General features: G+C 41.0%; 3 protein-coding genes across 4 annotated transcripts; all 3 read left to right on the forward strand.

Moving 5' to 3' along the window:
- Positions 1-3,071: 3,071 nt before the first annotated feature.
- LOC112249348 (arylamine N-acetyltransferase, pineal gland isozyme NAT-10) lies at positions 3,072-4,688 on the forward strand. Its single transcript, XM_024419202.1, has 2 exons — positions 3,072-3,321; positions 3,594-4,688. The coding sequence occupies exon 2, from the start codon at positions 3,600-3,602 to the stop codon at positions 4,470-4,472; it is 873 nt and encodes a 290-aa protein (XP_024274970.1). The 5' UTR covers positions 3,072-3,321; positions 3,594-3,599; the 3' UTR covers positions 4,473-4,688.
- A 102-nt stretch (positions 4,689-4,790) lies between these two features.
- LOC112249351 (nuclear envelope phosphatase-regulatory subunit 1) lies at positions 4,791-7,512 on the forward strand. Of its 2 annotated transcripts, none has more exons than XM_024419204.2 (6): positions 4,791-4,939; positions 5,571-5,642; positions 5,841-5,914; positions 6,057-6,166; positions 6,889-6,943; positions 7,078-7,512. In XM_024419204.2, the coding sequence occupies exons 1-6, from the start codon at positions 4,903-4,905 to the stop codon at positions 7,117-7,119; spliced, it is 390 nt and encodes a 129-aa protein (XP_024274972.1). In that variant the 5' UTR covers positions 4,791-4,902; the 3' UTR covers positions 7,120-7,512. The 2 variants fall into 2 exon arrangements, with proteins under 2 accessions (XP_024274972.1, XP_024274973.1); XM_024419205.2 differs by having other exon boundaries at positions 4,791-4,927.
- A 310-nt stretch (positions 7,513-7,822) lies between these two features.
- On the forward strand, positions 7,823-16,622 carry LOC112249336 (HEAT repeat-containing protein 3). Its single transcript, XM_024419187.2, has 15 exons — positions 7,823-8,105; positions 9,224-9,396; positions 9,734-9,821; positions 10,285-10,388; positions 10,598-10,707; positions 10,818-10,958; positions 12,713-13,008; positions 13,352-13,442; positions 13,668-13,822; positions 14,027-14,109; positions 14,590-14,726; positions 14,878-14,966; positions 15,128-15,271; positions 15,460-15,636; positions 15,754-16,622. The coding sequence occupies exons 1-15, from the start codon at positions 7,962-7,964 to the stop codon at positions 15,865-15,867; spliced, it is 2,046 nt and encodes a 681-aa protein (XP_024274955.1). The 5' UTR covers positions 7,823-7,961; the 3' UTR covers positions 15,868-16,622.
- Positions 16,623-25,062: the final 8,440 nt, after the last annotated feature.

Below are 25,062 nucleotides of genomic sequence, written 5' to 3' on the forward strand. Positions count from 1 at the left end.
ATCAAACAGAATGACTTCAGCTTCCTTTTTATGTAGTGAGCAGGAAAGGCTGTAAGAAATGAATAATAGAGTGATCCTGTTTTAAAACATTTTATTTCACCTTTATTTAACCAGGTAGGCTAGTTGAGAACAAGTTCTCATTTACAACTGCGACCTGGCCAAGATAAAGCAAAGCAGTGTGACACAAACAACAACACAGAGATACACATGGAATAAACAAGCATACAATCAATAACACAATAGCAAAAAGAAAGTCTATATACAGTGTGTGCAAATGGCATGAGGTGGTAAAGCAATAAATAGGCCATAGTAGCAAAGTAATTACAATTTAGCAAATTAACACTGGAGTGAGATGTGCAGATGAAGATGTGCAAGTAGAAATACTGGTGTGCAAATGCTAATCTGGAATATTGGATATAGGAAAGCCTTACACATATAGTGAGGGATATTCTAGGAATGTTCAGTTCAACACTAAAAAATGAAATAGGAAAGTCATTAGCCTACTTATGAACAGTGCTTGATTTGCACTGAAATAGGTGCAGGTACTCATTTTGGGTGCCAATACTGTTTATATTTAGGTGCAGGAGCTCCACAATACTTTTTTTTAGCAAATATTCTATAAGAGGAACAGGAGCTTAAGCAGTAGAACATTTGAGGTGCCGGTACTCAGCTCCGGTGAACTCCTGTCCAAGTTAAGCACTGCTTATGACGCTACCATTAGTAAGTCACAACAATTTGTTGTAAGCAGGGATTCAATTGATGGGGTGATAAGGTTCTGCCACTTTGGTATGTAACACAGAATAAATAGCCTACAGTGAATAACAGCATTAAAATAACTGGTATGATAACTCCCCCTAGTGGGGTTTAGGACTACCGTTACCGAATTATTTTTACATTCACTTGGTAATGTACAAGTTCTCTTCTGTATTGATAAGATGAAGACTATGTAGAGGCAACAAATAATGTAAAATATTTATATTTTGATGGGCTTACCGGAAACCAAAGTATCCACTGCCACCGGTCATCAAAAACGTGCATATTCGCGCCTTCACCATTTCACTGAAAAGAAAACTTGAAGTTCAATATGCTTGAAATAACACCACACAGTACCATCAGCGAGACCATTAATTAAAGTATTGAATTTGTAAAAGAGACACGTGCCGAAATGTATAACAACCAACAACCTGCAACTTCATCACGTCTACTGCAGCCATACTTGTAAGATTGTGGCCTATTACTTAATAATGCTACGTTGACGTTTGGCTAGATTTGGTTCATGAACGCAACATTTGATGCAAACTAGTTTAGCTACATAAGAGTACGACAATGACAGTGTAAACCTGTACTGTATCAATCAGGTAGCTGCAATATTCTACTAGTATGCAGGCTATTATTTTATTTATTTATTTATTTGATTTATTTTACCTTAATTTAACCAGGTAGGCAAGTTGAGAACAAGTTCTCATTTACAATTGCGACCTGGCCAAGATAAAGCAAAGCAGTTCGACAGATACAACGACACAGAGTTACACATGGAGTAAAACAAAGATACAGTCAATAATACAGTATAAACAAGTCTATATACAATGTGAGCAAATGAGGTGAGAAGGGAGGTAAAGGCAAAAAAGGCCATGGTGGCAAAGTAAATACAATATAGCAAGTAAAACACTGGAATGGTAGTTTTGCAATGGAAGAATGTGCAAAGTAGAAATAAAAATAATGGGGTGCAAAGGAGCAAAATAAATAAATAAATAAAAATTAAATACAGTTGGGAAAGAGGTAGTTGTTTGGGCTAAATTATAGGTGGGCTATGTACAGGTGCAGTAATCTGTGAGCTGCTCTGACAGTTGGTGCTTAAAGCTAGTGAGGGAGATAAGTGTTTCCAGTTTCAGAGATTTTTGTAGTTCGTTCCAGTCATTGGCAGCAGAGAACTGGAAGGAGAGGCGGCCAAAGAAAGAATTGGTTTTGGGGGTGACTAGAGAGATATACCTGCTGGAGCGTGTGCTACAGGTGGGAGATGCTATGGTGACCAGCGAGCTGAGATAAGGGGGGACTTTACCTAGCGGGGTCTTGTAGATGACATGGAGCCAGTGGGTTTGGCGACGAGTATGAAGCGAGGGCCAGCCAACGAGAGCGTACAGGTCGCAATGCTGGGTAGTATATGGGGCTTTGGTGACAAAACGGATTGCACTGTGATAGACTGCATCCAATTTGTTGAGTAGGGTATTGGAGGCTATTTTGTAAATGACATCGCCAAAGTCGAGGATTGATAGGATGGTCAGTTTTACAAGGGTATGTTTGGCAGCATGAGTGAAGGATGCTTTGTTGCGAAATAGGAAGCCAATTCTAGATTTAACTTTGGATTGGCGATGTTTGATATGGGTCTGGTAAGAGAGTTTACAGTCTAACCAGACACCTAAGTATTTGTAGTTGTCCACGTATTCTAAGTCAGAGCCGTCCAGAGTAGTGATGTTGGACAGGCGGTTAGGTGCAGGTAGCGATCGGTTGAAGAGCATGCATTTAGTTTTACTTGTATTTAAGAGCAATTGGAGGCCACGGAAGGAGAGTTGTATGGCATTGAAGCTTGCCTGGAGGGTTGTTAACACAGTGTCATCCAGGCTATTGAACAGCAAACACTTTAATTTAAATTGAAAACAGGATTTTACCTTGACGTTTTAACTTAGCAACCTTATCGTTTGTCCAAGCATCAATTCTTGAATTAATTAATCGGTGTGACAGGCTGTTACTATTTTACAAACAACTTCCTTGGGCGGAGCTAGTGAAATTCTTGAAGGGAACTGCGAGCGGTGTTTGCTCAATTGTAATTATTTCGCTACTATGGCCTATTTATTGCCTTACCTCCCTAATCTTACCTAATTTGCACACACTATGTAGACTTTTCTAATGTGTTATTGACTGTATGTTTGTTTATTCCATGTGTAACTCTGTGTTGTTGTTTGTGTCGCACTGCTTTGCTTTATCTTGGCCAGGTCGCAGTTGTAAATGAGAACTTGTTCTCAACTGGCCTACCTGGTTAAATAAAGGTGTAATAAAAATGTAATTATTTCTGAAATGTACAACACTTCTCATACACATCACAAGGCTCCAGTGTTTTACAAGTGAGGTCCCTTATGCAAGGCTCACTCGTGAACTTTAGTTTTGCTTTCCAGTACATGAGCAAAGTCTAGGGTGCTCTGTGTTTTTGTCATGCAAGAGCCATTCTTATCTCTTTTAATGCTCAACTGCTTTGCCCTACTTGCCCTGAAGAACTCTGAACAGCAAGCAATACTTTGAGAGGCTACTTTTTCACTGCCTTTGAAAGTAAGTAATCATCAAATGGAAATGAAATATAGCTGCCCGTGCCTCCAAGTAGTATCCTTGTGTATCACAAGTTTTTGTCTATTCTTTAATATTGTATCTTTCAATTCAAGGATAATGCCTATATGGTGGTGTTTCAATTGCAAAGAGGATCTTGCTCTATGTGAAAAACAAATTGTGAATGAGACATTAGCGGATGTCAGTTTCTGTATATGTAGTCGTAAATCCTGCAAAAGCAGATCCTCATGCAGTGTCTTTGTTTTGTTAACTCTTAGGACAAAATGAATCTGGAAGAGTACTTCAAGAGGATCGGGTTCCACGGCCCATTTTCTAAACCAGACCTTGAAACACTGAACCAAGTCCACAAACACCATGTGATGTCAATACCATTTGAAAACCTCAGCATTCACTGTGGTGAGAAGATCACGATGGACCATGAGTTGATTTTCAATAAGATTGTGAGGAGCAATCGGGGGGGTTGGTGTTGTGAGAATAACCTCCTCTTTGCTTGGGTACTAAAAGAGATGGGTTATAATCCAGTAACACTGGGTTCAAGAGTCTACAACAACACCATAAACCAGTTCGGGCCAACAGACTCTCACCTCATCAACAAGGTGGTCATTGATGGGACTGCTTACATTGCAGACGTGAGCTTTGGGGTATCCTCCCAAATATGGCACCCTCTTGAGCTCGTCTCCGGGAAGGACCAGCCACAATCCCCTGGTGTCTTCCGTCTCATACAAGATGGAGACCTGTGGACCTTGGAGAAGACTGGTCGAAAGCCTCTGGTTCTCAATGAGGCCTTTACCAACTCACCTCTGGTAGACAAGAGCCCAACCAAGAAGATCTACGGCTTCACCCTGGTTCCCCGTGGGTTTGATCATTTCCTAGAGACTTCCCACTGCCTTCAGACAGATCCAAAGTCTCTATTCACCAACAAGTCCATCTGCTCACTGCAGACGGCTACAGGATTCAGAGCTCTAATTGGCTGGACCTTCAGTGAGGTCACCTACAACAACCAGGATGGTTTTGATGTTTTGGATATGAAAGACATATCTGATGATGATGTGGATAAAGTGCTGAAGGAAATGTTTAATGTGTTGTTGGCAAACAAGTTGGTTCCCATAAACAACAAAGCTGGCTACACTATTTAAGAACTTGATTGCCTGTAACATGTAATATTTAATGTGATGTAATTGTAATGTAGCCTTGGCAAATCTAGGTGCTGCTACATTGACCAAAGATTCCTCACAACGAGATCAGTGAGATATACAAAACACATTTCGTATTTTCTCTCAATATTACAATTTAATTTCACCAGAGCTGATTGTGCGGTCTTTGAACACTCAATAAACATTATTTTAAACAAATATATATTCAATGGTTATTTGGTCTCTGCGACCTACTTTTAGATCATATCTGAAGAGTGGATGAGTAGGTGCTAGGGGTTGCGCCGTAACAGTTACTTGTTTAAACCAATCACCGTACATTTTCCGAAATCGTCCAATCCACGTTAAGGTTTTCGCCTGTTCCCAATTGCCCAGGAGAACTAGCTAGCACGTCCACCAGACGGAGAGAAGAGCAATGAATTCCTTGGAACAGGCCGAAGGTAGTCAACATGGCAAGCAAATTCCATTTTTTTTTCTCACAAATCATGATGCATGTTATTATGAGTGAAGTTTCACTTTGAAGTAAAACACACGGTGACAAACGTGCCTTTGCAATTCACTTGAGTCGCTTGTTAGCTTGATTAGCTAGCTAGCTAGGCTAACCTTTTCTCTTAAAGGACATTAATGGGTAAATTTGTCAAAATACCAAACTCAAGCTAATTACATTTTCGCTGATTTCCCTACTCGGGGGTTCGACATTAACTTGTACAAAAAAATCCACACAAAGGCTTGTTAGCTACACTAATTAGCCGGCTAGCTAGCTATGCTGTAAATAGTTAGCATACCGGTAGTTGTTAGCCCCAGAAGACCACCGCTGCACGCTCACCAGAACTGTTAACCAATGCAAACGTATACGCACACTTTAGACCATTTGATTGATTCTATTCATAACCTGGATATCTCAGAAGGTCGTTAACTATAGGCTTGTTTTGCCAGTCCAAACTAAACATAATTCAGTCGTTTATTTACTTTTAGATTACTCCCATCGGTTCCAAACCAATCAAGCCAGCACAAAAAAAGCATATTGTATGTTCCTTCTGTGTGGTTTTGATCAAGAACATCAAAAACTGCTTGTTTTTGCAGACCTGAAAGCTTTTGAGAGAAGATTGACAGAATACGTCTCTTGTTTGCAACCTGCAACCGGGAGGTGGCGAAGTAAGTATTTGTTGTTCCAACTCTGTCTAACCATAATCAATGACTACATTGCTACTGTCAAACCATAATCATTAACATTTCAAGAGTAAATGGCCTCCCAGTCTGAGTATTTTGAATTTGATTGTAAAGGATTCAGGCCTACATTATTCTGCCACTTGTTTTCAGGGGATATACATCAATATCTCACATTTGTTTCAGTGATTCTAATAGTGGTCTCAGTTTGTACGGCGACTGGAGCCTGGAACTGGTTGATAGACCCTGACACACAGAAGGTCAGTGTGTTTGTGATGTCTGCTTGATTGTGTATGTGACAAAGTAGGATACCTTTCACACAGATCAGTGTGTTTGTGATTTTAGTTTGGTTGCGTGTGTTTGCCTGTCTAATCTCTCTGTACCTCTGGCTGTCTTTCTCAGGTGTCTTTCTTCTCATCGTTGTGGAACCATCCGTTCTTCACCATCAGCTGCATCACTTTGATCGCTCTGTTCTTTGCTGGAATACACAAACGAGTTGTTGCACCATCAATGTATCCTTCCTCTTGTTTAAAGTTCCACACTTAATTTACTCAGTGGGACTATGAAGAAGGCCACCAGGTCCAAAGCTGTCATTTACAATCCAAACAGTGTCACTACTTCCTTAAAGGAGAATTTTCAGTATAGTGATGCAGGTCTTTAGATATTGTACACATGCAATTGTGTCATTCCAAACTTGAGCCGCAACGTTATATTCCATTTTGTGCAACTCAAGATGTTTCTTCTACCAGTAATGCTGTGCGGGCTATGTCTGTGTATTCTCTCGGACTGCAAAGCTGCGTGGGGGAAATAGCGCTACTTGACTAAAATGGATTGTAACGTTGCGGATAAAGTTTGAAATTACACAATTTCATGTGTACAACATCTAAAGGCCTACATCATTGTACTGAAAATTATCCATTAAGGAAGTAGTGATACTGTTTGGATGGTAAATGACAGCTATGGACCTGGTGGCCTTAATAATCCTATACATCGCTATACTGAGAGTGTGTTTGTTTCCAAAAAGGATGTTTAAAAAAATATATTTTGTCAATGTCTGCCCTGATACTGCACAACAAGCAATGAGAAATCGCTATTGTGGTTTGTTTTTCTCAAAAACAAGCCAAATCACAAGAAAAGTGTCTGGACCCTTCTATAACATTCAATTTACATTTATAAAAAAATGGAGGTTTACTTCAGTAATAGGACAATTCTCCTTTAACTCACTCTCTTCAAGTATTGCAGCTCGCTGTCGGACAGTTTTAGCTGAATACAACATGTCCTGCGATGATGTAAGTTGCATAATCATCTTCTTTGAGGTTAACTTAATTCATAAATCCCTTACATAATTTAAAAGTATGATTTTGAATTATTGCCTGTACATCTATGCATTGTATTGACTTTGATGTTTTTGTCCCTTTTACAGACGGGGAAACTAATTCTCAAACCACGGCCACACATCCAATAACCACAAACTCTTGGGGGAAATAAAATGTTCTTAATGACTATGTTGATTGCCACTAAACGACAGACTGACACAAGGACCAGAATCCTGTTTGGAGGATCTGAAACAACGTAAGAAGGAAGGAGATTGGGGAAATACTGAGGGGTGTTTATGTTGATGTGCTCCATTATGTATTAATGAAGGATTGTGAGGGGAGAGGACATCAACTGCCTTTTTAACAGCATCTCAGTCAGTGTTACGGTCGCCCTTAAAGCTGCTTCTGGGCTCACACACCCTTTGACATAACTCATTCGCCATGAGTTCAGATGTTCATTTCTAATGATGACATGCATTTTGTTTTAGAGATCTTTCTATTTTTAAACTAATTGTTATATACCTAATAAATACTTGTGTGAAGATGTTTTCTGTGATTTACTGTAGTATATGGTTGCAACCTGTAGACAGCTATGCTTTTGCTCCAGATTGTGAATGTCTATACAACTTGTTTGAAAGTAAATCTCAATGTGTGATTTGGTCTTTACAGTTTTTATTGTATTCATACGTTTAAGCATTGTTAACACTATTCACTGAACATTCGTTTGTGGTTTTCCAGCCATGTTAGACCGATAGTTATTTCAAAGAAGGGAGTAGAATTATTAATCTATGAAGCGGAAAAACGGGGCCCTGGTCTCGTCTTTGCGACATAAATACGACACCCCTTCTGCATTGCGAGAGTAAGGACCATTTTACGGCACCCCGACGATTCTCCACCGATGTTCCACATGGCTTAAAATGATGCGAAACGTGAGAGTGTCAGCCTACTACATGATAGATTAAGTGAGAAGCGATATTGATCGAAATAAACTATGGGTAAAAGTAAGACTAACAAATTTAGACGTCCACAGTTCAACGCAGAGGGACTGTCTGTAACTGCTGTAAAGGAAGTGGAAGAGGACCACGATGAAGTCTGTGATGGAGTCGACTCTCCAGCTGGGGAGTTACTGGAGAAAGTAAGAGCACCAAGATCTGACCACAGTACTTTTATTTCGGTCTAATGGATGTTGCACTCTATTTTAGAAAAGCTTGCTGCTTTTCATAAGCATGTCAATGTTTCCAAATGACAAATTAAATGTCTTCCTAAGGACTTTCCCGCAAAAAAAAACAGGCAAACACGTGTTATTACATTTTTATAATCATGCTCAAATGTGCCCCCCCCCCCCAAAATGCATTAATATTTCACAGAACTCTACTGAACAAAAATATAAACACAACATGTAAAGTGTTGGTCCCATGTTTCATGAGCTGATACAAAAGATCCCAGAAGTTTTGCATATGCACAAAAAGTGTATTTCTCAAATTGTGTGAACAAATTGTTTAAACCCATGTTAGTGAGCATTTCTCCTTTGCCAAAATAACTCAGAATCCATCCACAAGTGTGGCATATCAAGAAGATTAAACAGCATGATCATTAAACAGGTGCACCTTGTTCTGGGGACAATAAAAGGCCACTCTAAAATGTGCAGTTTTGTCACAGCACAATGCCACAGATATGTTAAGTTTTGAGGAAGCGTGCAAGGGGCATGCTGACTGCAGGAATGTCCATCAGAACTGTTGCCAGAGCATTGAATGTTAATTTCTCTACTGTAAGCCGCCTCCAACATCGTTTTTAGAGAATTTGGCAGAACATTAAACTGGCCTCAACCGCAGACGACCTGAAACCACACCAGCCCAGGACCTCCACATCCAGCTTCTAAACGTGCGGGATCGTCTGAGACCAGCCACTCAGACAGCAGATGAAACTGAGGAGTATTTCTGTCTCTAATAAAGCCCTTTAGTGGAGAAAAACTCATTTTCCCAGGCCAACCCATGGCTGCTCCCCTGCCCAGTCATGTGAAATCCATAGATTAGGCCGGGCCTAATGAATTTATTTCAGTTGACTGATTTTCTTATAAGAACTGTAACTCAGTAAACTTGTTGCATTTTATATTTTTGTTCAGTATGTTGTAAAATCTAGTTCAGTGCCACTTAACAGTGTTTCCCACATATACAACTGGAAGGTAAAAGAACACAGAGATGGTATGAAAAAGTGAATATCCAAATAGCCCCTGTTTATACTGTATGTGTTTAGTTGCAGAGTCCCAGTGCAGATGTGCGTGAGTTTGCTTGTGCCAGCATATCACGCCTCGTGCAGCAGAGCCAGACCATCCCAGGCTTCCTCCAGCGGGATGCGGTGAGACGTCTCGGGCCCTTACTGCTGGACCGCAGCCTGGCCGTCAGGGAGACTGCCACAGGGGCACTCAGGTGAGCCCTCAGCCTCCCACAGGGAGGTTCTCTACCCAGTACTAGCCACTTAACAGAACCACTTTGAGATGTGAGAGGGATGGTGTGGAGTCTGGACTGAGAATCAAGCCTATCAGATATTGCTAGATTGTTCAGAGAGTGTGGTAAATGTTAGATGTGAATGTAGATGGTTGTTGAAGCCATTATGTGCTGTACGACAGAAGTTGGTTAGTGAAGGATGCTTTGGCTTGCTAAACAGACACTGAGTCCTCTTGAAATAACACACCCTTAATTAACTGTTAGCACTGATGTGATAATTATCGTTCAACGACTGAGTGATGTGTTCTTCTCACATCAGGAACCTGAGTGCCTGTGGGGGACATGAGGTGTGTGAGGACATGGTGAAACAGGACGTCATGACTCCTCTGACTGCTCTGCTTCGAGAGGTGAGGCCGTGCCTCATTAATCATTCCCATGATTGACACCTTAAAGTTGATGTATTTATGGGTGTGGCCCTGTGGCGCAAAGGTTGTTTTTTCACATTTTGAACAACATGTTTCATGGTGTGCATGTGTGAAAAGTGAAGCACCTACATACCTCCATTCCTTGATGGTTAGTTGCATCAATGCATAGCTATTTTATAGGGCTGTATGTTTTCCAGACCTGGGTTCAACCTGACCTGGCCTATATTTTATTTGAAAAGACACGTATTTGAATATTTTAATGTATTTGGAAATGCACTTGGAAACAGTATTTGAAATAAGTATTTGAAAATACTCAAATAAAGGTACTTGTTCTGGGCTGTGAATTTGAAAATACTCACTGAAAAAAGTATATTGGATACTCATGTATTTGAACCCAGGTCTGGTGTTTTCATAGTGTCTGAACCCCAGTACTGTTTCTCCACAGTGCTGTGCTGGGTTTGAGACCAATGATGCCCTCTCGTTAAAAGGGCAGAAAAACACAGTGGAAGATGTAGCCAATGAAGCAGTTAACTTGCTGTGGAATCTCTGGTAAGAAAAAAGCAGTAAATGTCACAGTAGTAGTAACACAAATGTCAGCTGGTCGGTCAACCTACTTTCATAGTTCCACCTTGTGATCTGGACATGCATCGAGAAGCCTTCCCATAACCCAAAACTCAATTCAATTCTGTTAGCTTGCCAATGTTTCTATGGTTCTTTCACACCATACTCTCCTGTTGTATCATCACTCTGTCTGTCAGTGAGAGCAGTAGCCAGGCACTCTCTGTGTTCAACAAAGCAGGCATTCTGGATGTTATCCTACAGTGTCTGGAGCGACACACTCACAACATCAAGCTGGCTTTGTCTGCAGGTTAGTCTCATCAAACCAATTTTCACACAACGTTAATGAGCATTTTCATAATTTAAATATTTGACTTGATTATGTATTTTGTAGTAAGTCCCTGCTCCCTCTGTCTTTAGCCCACTGTTTGCACACAGTGACTGAGGACAACGCAGAGTTGCTGTGTAGTATGAACAATGCTGTATTAGGGACTCTAGAGAGTGTGCTGCGATCCTCACAGGCGGACATGGCTCACACACTGCTCAGAACACTGGCTGCAGGTATGGCTACAACATATTTGTTGTCACATTATTTACAGATTTTTTTACCTCACAATGTCAACCGGTCATTCACTCTGCATTCATTCTCTGACTAAAGTCAGAGTCAGGATTTGATTTGATTTGATTTGAATAGAGGTCGACCGATTATTATTTTCCAACGCCGATACCGATTATTGGAAGGCCAAAAAAAAATGCCAATACCGATTAATCAGCAGATTTTAAAATAAAAACGTTTTTGTTTTTTAAAATTATATTTTTATTATATTTATGTATTTGTAATAATAACAATTACAACAATACTGAATGAACACTTATTTTAATTTAATATAATACAATAAAATATCAATAAAATCAATTTAGTCTCAAATAAATAATGAAACATGTTCAATTTGGTTTAAATTATGCAAAAACAAAGTGTTGGAGAAGAAAGTAAAAGTGCAATATGTTCCATGTAAAAAAGCTAACGTTTAAGTTCCTTGCTCAGAACATATAAAAGCTGGTGGTTCCTTTTAACATGAGTCTTCAATATTCCCAGGTAAGATGTTTTAGGTTGTAGTTATTATAGGACTATTTCTCTCTATACCGTTTGTATTTCATATACCTTTGACTATTGGATGTTCTAATAGGTACTTTAGTATTGCCAGCCTAATCTCGGGAGTTGATAGGCTTGAAGTCATAAACAGCGCAATGCTTGAAGCACAGCGAAGAGCTGCTGGCAAATGCACGAAAGTGCTGTTTGAATGAATGCTTACGAGCCTGCTGCTGCCTACCACCGCTCAGTCAGACTGCTCTATCAAATATCAAATCATAGACTTAATTATAATATAATAACACACAGAAATACAAGCTTTAGGTCATTAATATGGTAAAATCCGGAAACTATCATTTCGAAAACAAAACGTTTATTCTTTCAGTGAAATACGGAACCATTCCGTATTGTATCTAACGGGTGGCATCCCTAAGTCTAAATATTGCTGTTACATTGCACAAACTTCAATGTTATGTCATAATTATGTATAATACTGGCAAATTAATTACGGTCTTTGTTAAGAAGAAATGGTCTTCACACAGTTCCCAACGAGCCAGGCAGCCCAAACGGCTGCATATCTCCTGACTCTGCTTGCACAGAACGCAAGAGAAGAGACACAATTTCCCTAGTTAAAAGAAATTAATGTTAGCAGGCAATATTAACTAAATATGCATGTTTAAAAATATATACTTGGGTATTGATTTTAACAAAGGCATTGATGTTTATGGTTAGATACACATTGGTGCAACGACAGAGCTTTTTTCACGAATGCGCTTGTTAAATGACCCGTTTGGCGAAGTAGGCTGTGGTTCAATGATAAATTAACAGGCACCGCATCGATTATATGCACCACAGGACAAGCTAGAATAACTAGTAATATCATCAACCACGTGTAGTTAACTAGTGATTATGTTAAGATTGATTGTTTTTTTATAAGATAAGTTTAATGCTAGCTAGCACCTTACCTTGGCTCCTTGCTGCACTCGCATAACAGGTAGTCAGCCTGCCACGCAGTCTCCTCGTGGAGTGCAATGTAATCGGCCATAATCGCTGTCCAAAAATGCAGATTAGCAATTGTTATAAAAACTTGATATCGGCCCTAATTAATCGGCCATTCCGATTAATCGGTCAACCTCTAGTTTGGAAGAGGTTTGTTAATAGCCTAACTAAATAACTATTCTGATTCAAGTGCTCATTGTGTGCTTTGTGCTCTGTCCATTGACAGGGTCAGTGTGGAACCTGAAGAGCAGCCTGCCCACGGCCCGCCAGGCCCAGACCCTCAACGCCCTGATGGCCACCCTGTCCCAGTGCTTGGAGCTGGATGCTGGCACGCTGATACCCCAGCTCCGCCAGGCTGAGGTGGCCCGCAGTGCCACTGCCTCAGAGGCAGGGAACATGGAGGACCACCAGGCAGCTGCAGGGAATACGGCTGTAGAGGAGATGGATGAGGAGGAGGGGGTTGAACCGAGGACAAATGGAAAGGCAACCAAGATAGATAAAGACTTCTCTGACCTCCTGCCTGTAAGTCCTGTCCTTTTTCACTCAAAAGGGTTTGATGGGTTTGTTTCTGAGTTATGGTTATAGAGATCCAAAGTGACAGGGTTGAGTAAAGAGTATTTCATTTTCAGTTTTTAATATTCAGAGTACGTACCTGACTCCTCACTGTTGAATGCTGTGAAACAGCTGAATATTGATAAAGTAGCACAGAGTATTGCAGTTGGTATTCAGAGTTGTAGTGGCTCTCTCTTCAGGGAGATACCGCTTTGTTCAGTAGACAGGAAAAGAGGGACACAGCAGGGTTTACTCAGGGACGTAAGAGGTGGCTGTGTCCCTGCTGCAGTGTCAATAGTCTGCTTTTCTTTAGAGGGGCAAGGAGGAGCTGAGGGAGGCGACGGCCTTGCTGACAGCCCAGCAGACGTCCTTGGAGATCATCGTCAACATGTGCTGCTCTGATGGTGAGTGCTGTGGGCAGCAGTGTTTGGGCAGCAGAGCAGTACTGACCTGGGGAGCTTTGTATTCATTACTGTTTGACACAGCTGTCTGGTGCATGTTCATAGATAAGAGGACAGCATTTTTACTGTTGTCTGGTGCTCAAATGCATATTTAGGATTTAAAATGAGCTTTTGTTGCTTTTGAGGTGTACTTCGGCAGTTGTGGCTCATGGTGTGTTTATTTTGTAGACCCGTCAGACGATGAGTGGGAGGAGGCGTCAAGCAGCGACGAGAGTGAGATGTGTCCTGACGGCCTCTCTGAAGGGAACACCAGCCTCCTGTCCCCACTGTGTCTGTCTGCTGAGGTCCATGGGGCCCTGATCAACCACAACATCCCAGAGAAGGTGTGGGGGATTTCTTTCCTCACCTAGCATAATTGTTTCACCTCACATCTCATGTTTGTCTTTTTTGATGTTCCCTCTGGTTTCACATGCAAAATATAAAATAAGTAATGTCATGGTACAAGGCTAATGTGTGTTCCTACTGTCTCTGTTATAGCCACTACACTGTATGAAGGTGATAACTATCCATGTCTCTATATGTTCAAGGTTCTCAAGAAGACCCAGTTCCCCAGCAGCGAGGCGATGGACGTATGTCGTCATAATCCCACCTGGAAAATGTTGATAAAAAAGTAATTATCTGTCAAGCATGGTGTCATTTTCTTGATGATTGTTGCCCTTAATGAATGAGACACTAGATATTCTGTGATATAGTATATCACAAGATCATTTGAGAGGTTTGTCATGATCCTATTAACCCTGAACCGATATGCATTAGTGTACACTAATTTGATTGAGGTACTCTATTTTTCTGGCTTCATTTTTATTTTATTTTTTCACCTTTATTTAACCAGGTAGGCAAGTTGAGAACAAGTTCTCATTTACAATTGCGACCTGGCCAAGATAAAGCGAAGCAGTTCGACACATACAACAATACAGAGTTACACATGGAGTAGAAAAATATACAATAGAAAAATAAGTCTATATACAATGTGAGCAAATAAGGTGAGATAAGCAAAAATATAATATAATGGCATTACTGGGTGTACACTTTGTTTACCACATCGCTACCTGCCTTTAGGAGTTGACTAAAATCAATTCCCCCCCCCCAGGATGCATCGGGTGCAGTACAGGGCCCTGACGTGCCTTCACAACATGCTGTCTACTATGGACGCTGAGTCCCTAGGGGGAGCAGCCGCTCTTCAGGCTGTCGCACAACACCTGTCCACGCTGGTCTTCAGTCCTCCAGGTTAGATCTACATGTCGTACCATCTCTTCATTATTTGTATTAAATCTTTATTTTACTAGGTAGGTTGATTCACTTTCACAGCAATGACCTTAACAAAAAGGAGAGTAATTGTCTCTTTCATAATTTATTTCTGGTTAATTTGCTTACTCAGACATCCCTAAGGAGGAGGAATTCCTTGAGGCAGTTACCGGTGCCATGCGATCCCTCTTACAGATCATAGCCTATATGAAAATCCCACAGGTAAGACAGCTGACTCAAGCAGAGGAGAGTTTCCCTCTGAAGTACATTTTACCAAGCCTTACTGTCAACTATCTGTTAGTTTATACAATACCATAGCACTATCCCGATGTGTCTCTTGGATGACTCATTGTTTATGTCTGTGTGTGTGTGTGTGTTGCCAGTGTATGACCCCCCAGCAGCTGATGAGCCTGAGCGAGGCGGCGACCTGCTGTGACGTGGTCAGTGTGAGAGTGAACGCTCTGGCCATCCTAGGCATCACAGGAAGCACACTGGCTCAAGAGAAGAGGACAGCTGAAACTCTGCAGGTAAATTATTATTTTCATCCCTAGTTTTTGATTCGTATGAAATGTATTTGTTATGAAATGTATTTTAGATTATGGTTTCTTCTGAATTAACTATTTTTGTTCCTCTTTTCTTTCTTTTTAAAAATGTTTTATTAACCCATCTTGGCTTTGTGACCATGATGTAATAACACTGCAATATATTTTTATAGATGATTGGCAATGCCTTACTCCAAGTTGCTACAAAGGATGCCAACCTTGTGGTTTGTGGAGAGGCCCTGGATGCTCTGTTTGATGTTTTTGCGGATGGAGACGAGGCAGAGAGAGCAGCTGAGAACATCAACTTACTGTCTGCTCTGAAGGCACTTCAACCTGTCTTCAAGGCTAAGGTAATAAAGCTGCAGCCCATCACTAGGAACAGTTTGTATGCATTCTTTATGCAACACACTGTTGTCATCTGTTTAATTGCTGTTTCCTGTCCTCTATTATATGTCCTCTGTCTACAGATTCGTAAAGAGGGGAAGGGAAAGTACAGCCCTGAGCAGCTGTGTGTGCTGGACAACATCAAAGTCAACCTAAGAAGGTTTATTGGCTACCTGGAGACTGTGGTAAAAAAATGACAGCGGCCTGACACTACGACACCATCTGACTGACTGGCTGACATAAGATGAAATGACTCATAATTTACAGTACAATGGACCCAGAGTTGCCCATAGAGCCTTGGGACAGAACAGAGGGAATGGGGTTGAGGGGAATTCCCTAATAGACCCTCATTAAAGGGACAGTTCATTCCAAAATCAGTGTTTTTGAGTAAACTATCCCTTTAACATCTATATAACTGATTTTCATGTTGGGTATCTTTTTGTTTTAATGTTCTGACTGAAATGCTTAACTATTTTCCTTGGTAGGTGAGTGTTTACATAATTATGTGTACAACATTTTTTTTAACGTGCGCTATTTTGAATTACTGTTGCAGTACATAGTGACGCATTGTTTTACTTTATGTATAAAAGTACATTTCAATGTGCTGTATTTTAAAGATATTGACAGAACATTTTATGGTTTATTTTACACATCTTTATCAACCAACTCTCACGTCACACACTCATACTGTAGCCCTCGATGTTAGGAATGACCAGTTGTAGTATTCATGTGCTTCTCACCCAAGAATCCGCTATCTGACCCCATTTAATGACTCTGTCATGTTGTGCTGTCATGGAAAATGAGATGGACAGGCCCAGTGTTTCCTGACCTTTGGTTTGCTATGGCTCTACTGCCTGCAGGCATTTGCCATTGTATGACAAGGCCATCTGTTTACCCCCCAGTGTCTACTGATCATGTGAGATGTCATGAATAAAGCAGAACACACAATCCATTTACAAGGTGATTTATTTAACATGATTTGTGTTGCTGACAGTACATTGATTACCTTGTTCTGATACTGGGGAGGATATAATACATTTTATTTGATGTGTTTTTCACGACACCCAAAGTCACTTTATATACAATAGAATCAGCAGGATAAAAAGCAACAAAATCACAAAAATAAAATACCGTTACACTAAACATAAGGACAGACTAACCATGGACAACACTAAACATGATGACAGATTAACCAGGGAGAACACTAAACATAAGGACACACTAACCATGGAGAACACTAAACATGATGACAGACTAACCATGGAGAACACTAAACATGATGACAGACTAACCATGGAGAACACTAAACATGATGACAGATTAACCATGGAGAACACTAAACATAAGGACAGACTAACCATGGAGAACACTAAACATAACACTAAACATAAGGACAGACTAACCATGGAGAACACTAAACATGATGACAGACTAACCATGGAGAACACTAAACATAAGGACAGACTAACCATGGAGAACACTAAACATGATGACAGATTAACCATGGAGAACACTAAACATAAGGACAGACTAACCATGGAGAACACTAAACATAAGGACAGACTAACCATGGAGAACACTAAACATGATGACAGATTAACCATGGAGAACACTAAACATAAGGACAGACTAACCATGGAGAACACTAAACATAAGGACAGACTAACCATGGAGAACACTAAACATAAGGACAGATTAACCATGGAGAACACTAAACATAAGGACAGACTAACCATGGAGAACACTAAACATGATGACAGATTAACCATGGAAAACACTAAACATGATGACAGATTAACCATGGAGAACACTAAACATGAGGACAGACTAACCATGGAGAACACTAAACATAAGGACAGACTAACCATGGAGAACACTAAACATAAGGACAGACTAACCATGGATAACACTAAACATAAGGACAGATTAACCATGGAGAACACTAAACATGATGACAGATTAACCATGGAGAACACCAAACATAAGGACAGATTAACCATGGAGAACACTAAACATGATGACAGATTAACCATGGAGAACACCAAACATAAGGACAGATTAACCATGGAGAACACTAAACATGATGACAGATTAACCATGGAGAACACTAAACATAAGGACAGATTAACCATGGAGAACACTAAACATGAGGACAGACTAACCATGGAGAACACTAAACATAAGGACAGACTAACCATGGAGAACACTAAACATAAGGACAGACTAACCATGGATAACACTAAACATAAGGACAGATTAACCATGGAGAACACTAAACATGATGACAGATTAACCATGGAGAACACCAAACATAAGGACAGATTAACCAATGAGAACACTAAACATGATGACAGATTAACCATGGAGAACACCAAACATAAGGACAGATTAACCATGGAGAACACTAAACATGATGACAGATTAACCATGGAGAACACTAAACATAAGGACAGATTAACCATGGAGAACACTAAACATAAGGACAGACTAACCATGGAGAACACTAAACATAAGGACAGATTAACCATGGAGAACACTAAACATGATGACAGATTAACCATGGAGAACACTAAACATAAGGACAGATTAACCATGGAGAACACTAAACATGATGACAGATTAACCATGGAGAACACTAAACATAAGGACAGATTAACCATGGAGAACACTAAACATGATGACAGATTAACCATGGAGAACACTAAACATAAGGACAGACTAACCATGGAGAACACTAAACATAAGGACAGATTAACCATGGAGAACACTAAACATGATGACAGATTAACCATGGAGAACACTAAACATAAGGACAGACTAACCATGGAGAACACGAAACATGATGATAGATTAACCATGGAGAACACTAAACATAAGGACAGACTAACCATGGAGAACACTAAACATAAGGACAGACTAACCATGGAGAACACTAAACATGATGACAGATTAACCATGGAGAACACTAAACATGATGACAGATTAACCATGGAGAACACTAAACATAAGGACAGACTAACCATGGAGAACACTAAACATAAGGACAGACTAACCATGGAGAACACTAAACATAAGGACAGACTAACCATGGAGAACACTAAACATAAGGACAGACTAACCATGGAGAACACTAAACATGATGACAGACTAACCATGGAGAACACTAAACATAAGGACAGACTAACCATGGAGAACACTAAACATAAAGACAGATTAACCAGGGACAACACTAAACATGATGACAGATTAACCATGGAGAACACTAAACATAAGGACAGACTAACCATGGAGAACACTAAACATAACACTAAACATAAGGACTCGGCATTCAACACCATAGTACCCTCCAAGCTCGTCATCAAGCTCGAGACCCTGGGTCTCGACCCCGCCCTGTGCAACTGGGTACTGGACTTCCTGACGGGCCGCCCCCAGGTGGTGAGGGTAGGCAACAACATCTCCTCCCCGCTGATCCTCAACACTGGGGCCCCACAAGGGTGCGTTCTGAGCCCTCTCCTGTACTCCCTGTTCACCCACGACTGCGTGGCCACGCACGCCTCCAACTCAATCATCAAGTTTGCGGATGACACAACAGTGGTAGGCTTGATTACTAGCAACGACGAGACGGCCTACAGGGAGGAGGTGAGGGCCCTCGGAGTGTGGTGTCAGGAAAATAACCTCACACTCAACGTCAACAAAACTAAGGAGATGATTGTGGACTTCAGGAAACAGCAGAGGGAACACCCCTATCCACATCGATGGAACAGTAGTGGAGAGGGTAGCAAGTTTTAAGTTCCTCGGCATACACATCACAGACAAACTGAATTGGTCCACTCACACAGACAGCATCGTGAAGAAGGCGCAGCAGCGCCTCTTCAACCTCAGGAGGCTGAAGAAATTCGGCTTGTCACCAAAAGCACTCACAAACTTCTACAGATGCACAATCGAGAGCATCCTGGCGGGCTGTATCACCGCCTGGTACGGCAACTGCTCCGCCCTCAACCGTAAGGCTCTCCAGAGGGTAGTGAGGTCTGCACAACGCATCACCGGGGCAAACTACCTGCCCTCCAGGACACCTACACCACCCGATGTTACAGGAAGGCCATAAAGATCATCAAGGACATCAACCACCCGAGCCACTGCCTGTTCACCCCGCTATCATCCAGAAGGCGAGGTCAGTACAGGTGCATCAAAGCTGGGACCGAGAGACTGAAAAACAGCTTCTATCTCAAGGCCATCAGACTGTTAAACAGCCACCACTAACATTGAGTGGCTGCTGCCAACACACTGACAATGACACTGACTCAACTCCAGCCACTTTAATAATGGGAATTGATGGGAAATGATGTAAATATATCACTAGCCACTTTAAACAATGCTACCTTATATAATGTTACTTACCCTACATTATTCATCTCATATGCATACGTATATACTGTACTCTATATCATCGACTGCATCCTTATGTAATACATGTATCACTAGCCACTTTAACTATGCCACTTTGTTTACATACTCATCTCATATGTATATACTGTACTCGATATCATCTACTGTATCTTGCCTATGCTGCTCTGTACCATCACTCATTCATATATCCTTATGTACATATTCTTTATCCCCTTACACTGTGTATAAGACAGTGGTTTTGGAATTGTTAGTTAGATTACTTGTTGGTTATTACTGCATTGTCGGAACTAGAAGCACAAGCATTTCGCTACACTCGCATTAACATCTGCTAACCATGTGTATGTGACAAATAAAATTTGATTTGATTTGATTACAAGGACAGACTAACCATGGAGAACACTAAACATGATGACAGACTAACCATGGAGAATACTAAACATAAGGACAGACTAACCATGGAGAACACTAAACATGATGACAGACTAACCATGGAGAATACTAAACATAAGGACAGACTAACCATGGAGAACACTAAACATGATGACAGACTAACCATGGAGAACACTAAACATAAGGACAAACTAACCATGGAGAACACTAAACATAAGGTCAGATTAACCATGGAGAATACTAAACATAAGGACAGACTAACCATGGAGAACACTAAACATAAGGACAGACTAACCATGGAGAACACTAAACGTAAGGACAGACTAACCATGGAGAACACTAAACATAAGGACAGACTAACCATGGAGAACACTAAACGTAAGGACAGACTAACCATGGAGAACACTAAACATAAGGACAGACTAACCATGGAGAACACTAAACATAAGGACAGACTAACCATGGAGAACACTAAACATAAGGACAGATTAAACATGGAGAACACTAAACATAAGGACAGACTAACCATGGAGAACACTAAACATAAGGACAGATTAACCATGGAGAACACTAAACATAAGGACAGATTAACCATGGAGAACACTAAACATGATGACAGATTAACCATGGAGAACACCAAACATAAGGACAGATTAACCATGGAGAACACTAAACATGATGACAGATTAACCATGATTAACCATGGAGAACACTAAACATGATGACAGATTAACCATGGAGAACACTAAACATGATGACAGATTAACCATGGACAACACTAAACATGATGACAGACTAACCATGGAGAACACTAAACATAAGGACAGACTAACCATGGAGAACACTAAACATGATGACAGACTAACCATGGAGAACACTAAACATAAGGACAGATTAACCATGGAGAATACTAAACATAATGTGGAAGGACCACCAGAGGGCAGGCTGGGCTCATGGATAGTAGCCCAACAAGGCATGGGAGACAAGGTAACCAGAGGCAATTAAGCACAGCTGACGGTACTAATGACATACTCTCCTTCCCCTATAAGAGAGAGAATGGAACCAGCAGAGGTGGGGGGGGAAACTATCTCTGGAAGATGGCCACACACACACACACACACACACACACACACACACACACACACACACACACACACACACACACACACACACACACACACACACACACACACACACACACACACACACACACACACACACACACACACACACACACACACACACACACACACACACACACACACACACACACACACACACACACACACACACACACACACACACACACACACACACACACACACACACACACACACACACACACACACACACACACACACACACACACACACACACACACACACACACACACACACACACACACACACACACACACACACACACACACACACACACACACACACACACACACACACACACACACACACACACACACACACACACACACACACACACACACACACACACACACACACACACACACACACACACACACACACACACACACACACACACACACACACACACACACACACACACACACACACACACACACACACACACACACACACACACACACACACACAGACAGAGAGAGAGAGAAGCTATCCAGGAAGAACCACTAAGACGGTGACAATCCCGTGACTTTTTGTTGTAGTTTAAAGATAATCCTATTGTGTTCTTGTTTCATCTGGAGAAGAAGATGTATGTTTTTTCCTTAGAAGATTTTCATTGATTATGTGTTTGTGTTGACCAAATGCCCTCAATAGAGAACTGTGTTCAATCAAGAAAACCTACTCCTGACTCGTTTATTCCACCTTTCCGCTTTAGAGTGACACCCAATTACTTGGTCCTCTCACAATAAGGACAGACTAACCATGGAGAACACTAAACATGATGACAGATTAACCATGGAGAACACTAAACATGAGGACAGATTAACCATGGAGAACACTAAACATGAGGACAGACTAACCATGGAGAACACTAAACATGAGGACAGACTAACCATGGAGAACACGAAACATGATGACAGACTAACCATGGAGAACACTAAACATGATGACAGATTAACCATGGACAACACTAAACATGAGGACAGATTAACCATGGAGAACACTAAACATGATGACAGATTAACCATGGAGAACACCAAACATAAGGACAGATTAACCATGGAGAACACAAAACATGATAACAGTTTAACCATGGAGAACACTAAACATGACAGATTAACCATGGAGAACACTGAACATGACAGACTAGCCACGGAGAACACTGAACATGATGACTGACTAGCCATGGAGAACACTAAACATGACAGACCAATCAAGGAAGTGAGCTAGAAAATATAAAAACTAAAACAACAGCGACTACGGGTAAGCCTGTGTGAAGAGGTCTGTATAGTGTGGACTTGAATATGTGTATGCATTGTGAATTTCTGACATGGAGTGGAGAGAGTAGGGGACCTAAAATCCTCATCTTCAATGGAGCGGAGCCTGGTGTGATGGATTGTGAGCAGGCCAGTGTCCGAGGAACGCAGTGAACAGGTAGGGGTGCAGGAGGTCAGTAAATTATCTGGGTGCCAGTAGGTCAGTAAGTTATGTTGGTGCCAGTCCAGTGTGTGCGTTATTGATCTGGGAGCTGGTGGAGTTTGAGTATGGGGGTGATGTGGTCCCTAGGTCTGGTGTGTGTGTATGAGGACTTGTGCAGCTGAATTTTTTAATATGTTGAAGTCTGTCCAGTGTTTTGGCGGGGAGACTAGAGAATGGTGTTGCAGTAGTCCAGGCTTGATAAAACAAAGGCATGAATCAGGTTTTCAGCATTGGGGTCAGTGAGAGAAGGTCTGAGTTGTGAGATGTTTTTGAGGTGGAAGAAGGCTGACTTGGTGATGTTTCGGATGTGGGGTTCAACGACAGAGTGGGGTCAAATGTTTCACCAAGGTTCCTGACTGTGGAGTTGGAGTGGATGGTGCAGCTGTAGATTTTCATGTTGAGTTGACCCCGTTTATTGATGAGGGATATTTGGCCCATGATCTCTGTTTTGTCATCGTTTAGTAGAAAAAATGTATTGCTCATCCAAGTTTTCAGTTCACGGACACAGGCAATGACAGAGTGGGGTGGCAGAGTGGAGTTGGGTTTTGTGTGGATGTACACTACTGTTCAAAAGTTTGGGGTCACTAAGAAATGTCCTTGTTTTGAAAGAAAAGTGACATTTGCATCCATTAAAATAACATAAAATTGATTAGATATACAGTGTAGACACTTAATGTTGTAAATTACTTTTGTTTCTGGAAACGGCTGATTTTTAATGGGATATCTAAATAGGCGTACAGAGGACCATTATCAGCAACCATCACTCCTGTGTTCAAATGGCACTTAGTGTTAGCTAATTCAAATTTATCATTTTAAAAGGCTAATTGATCATTAGAAAACCCTTTTGCAATTGTTAGCACAGCTGAAAACTGTTGTTCTGATTAAAGAAGCAATAAAACTGTCCTTCTTTAGACTAGTTGAGTATCTGGATCATCAGCATTTGTGAGTTTGATTACAGGTTCAAAATGGCCAGAAACAAAGTACTTTCTTCTGAAACTCGTCAGTCTGTTCTTGATCTGAGTAATGAAGGCTATTCCATGTGAGAAATTGCCAAGAAACTTTAGATCTAGTACAACGCTGTGTACTACTCCCTTCACAGAACAGTGCAAACTGGCTCTAACCAGAATAGAAAAAGGAGTGGGAGGCCCCAGTGAACAACTGAGCAAGAGGACAAGTACATTAGTGTCTAGTTTGAGAAACAGACGCCTCACAAGTCCTCAACTGGCAGCTTCATTAAATAGTGCCTGCTAAACACCAGTCTCAAACGTAAACAGTGAAGAGGTGACTCCGGGATGCTGGAAAGAAAAAGCCATATCTCAGACTGGACAATAAAAATAAAAGATTAAAATGGGCAAAATAACACAGACACTGGACAGAGGAACTCTGCCTAGAAGGCCAGCATCCCGGAGTCGCCTCTTCACTGTTGACGTTGAGACTGTTTTTTTGCGAGTACTATTTAATGAAGCTGCCAGTTGAGGACTTGTGATGCGTCTGTTTCTCAAATGCATGCATTTACAATCTTGACCACCAGGAGGCAGAACAGGGAGACATTCCTTAACTAAGGCAGTGGTCATAGGGTCAAGGGAGCAAATTGTGGTTTTGGATTTAGAAAATAGTTCAGCAATGGTGGTTTCATTGAAGGGAGAAGGCACAGCTGTTGGTATATATCCTCCACTTTGATATGCTGCTTTCATACTTTGAAATAATGGAAATATAATTTATCAGCCTGATGGATAGAATATCCTGTCATGACATGAAGTAACCATTTAAGTTCGGGCTATCTTGGCATTTTTAAAATTGTATTACAAACCTCCCACCGACTTATTTCAGTGTGTGTACCTCATGTTCTCATGTGAAAATAATTAATCTGTCGCCCATTGTTACGCAACAGGTAACATGTTCTGCTCTTGCGTAAGAACGACACTTTCTCCGCCCTTTTCGAATCACCGTTTCACTCTG

The sequence above is a fragment of the Oncorhynchus tshawytscha genome, linkage group LG04 (genome assembly GCF_018296145.1).
Source record: "Oncorhynchus tshawytscha isolate Ot180627B linkage group LG04, Otsh_v2.0, whole genome shotgun sequence".
NCBI classification, from domain to species: domain Eukaryota; kingdom Metazoa; phylum Chordata; class Actinopteri; order Salmoniformes; family Salmonidae; genus Oncorhynchus; species Oncorhynchus tshawytscha.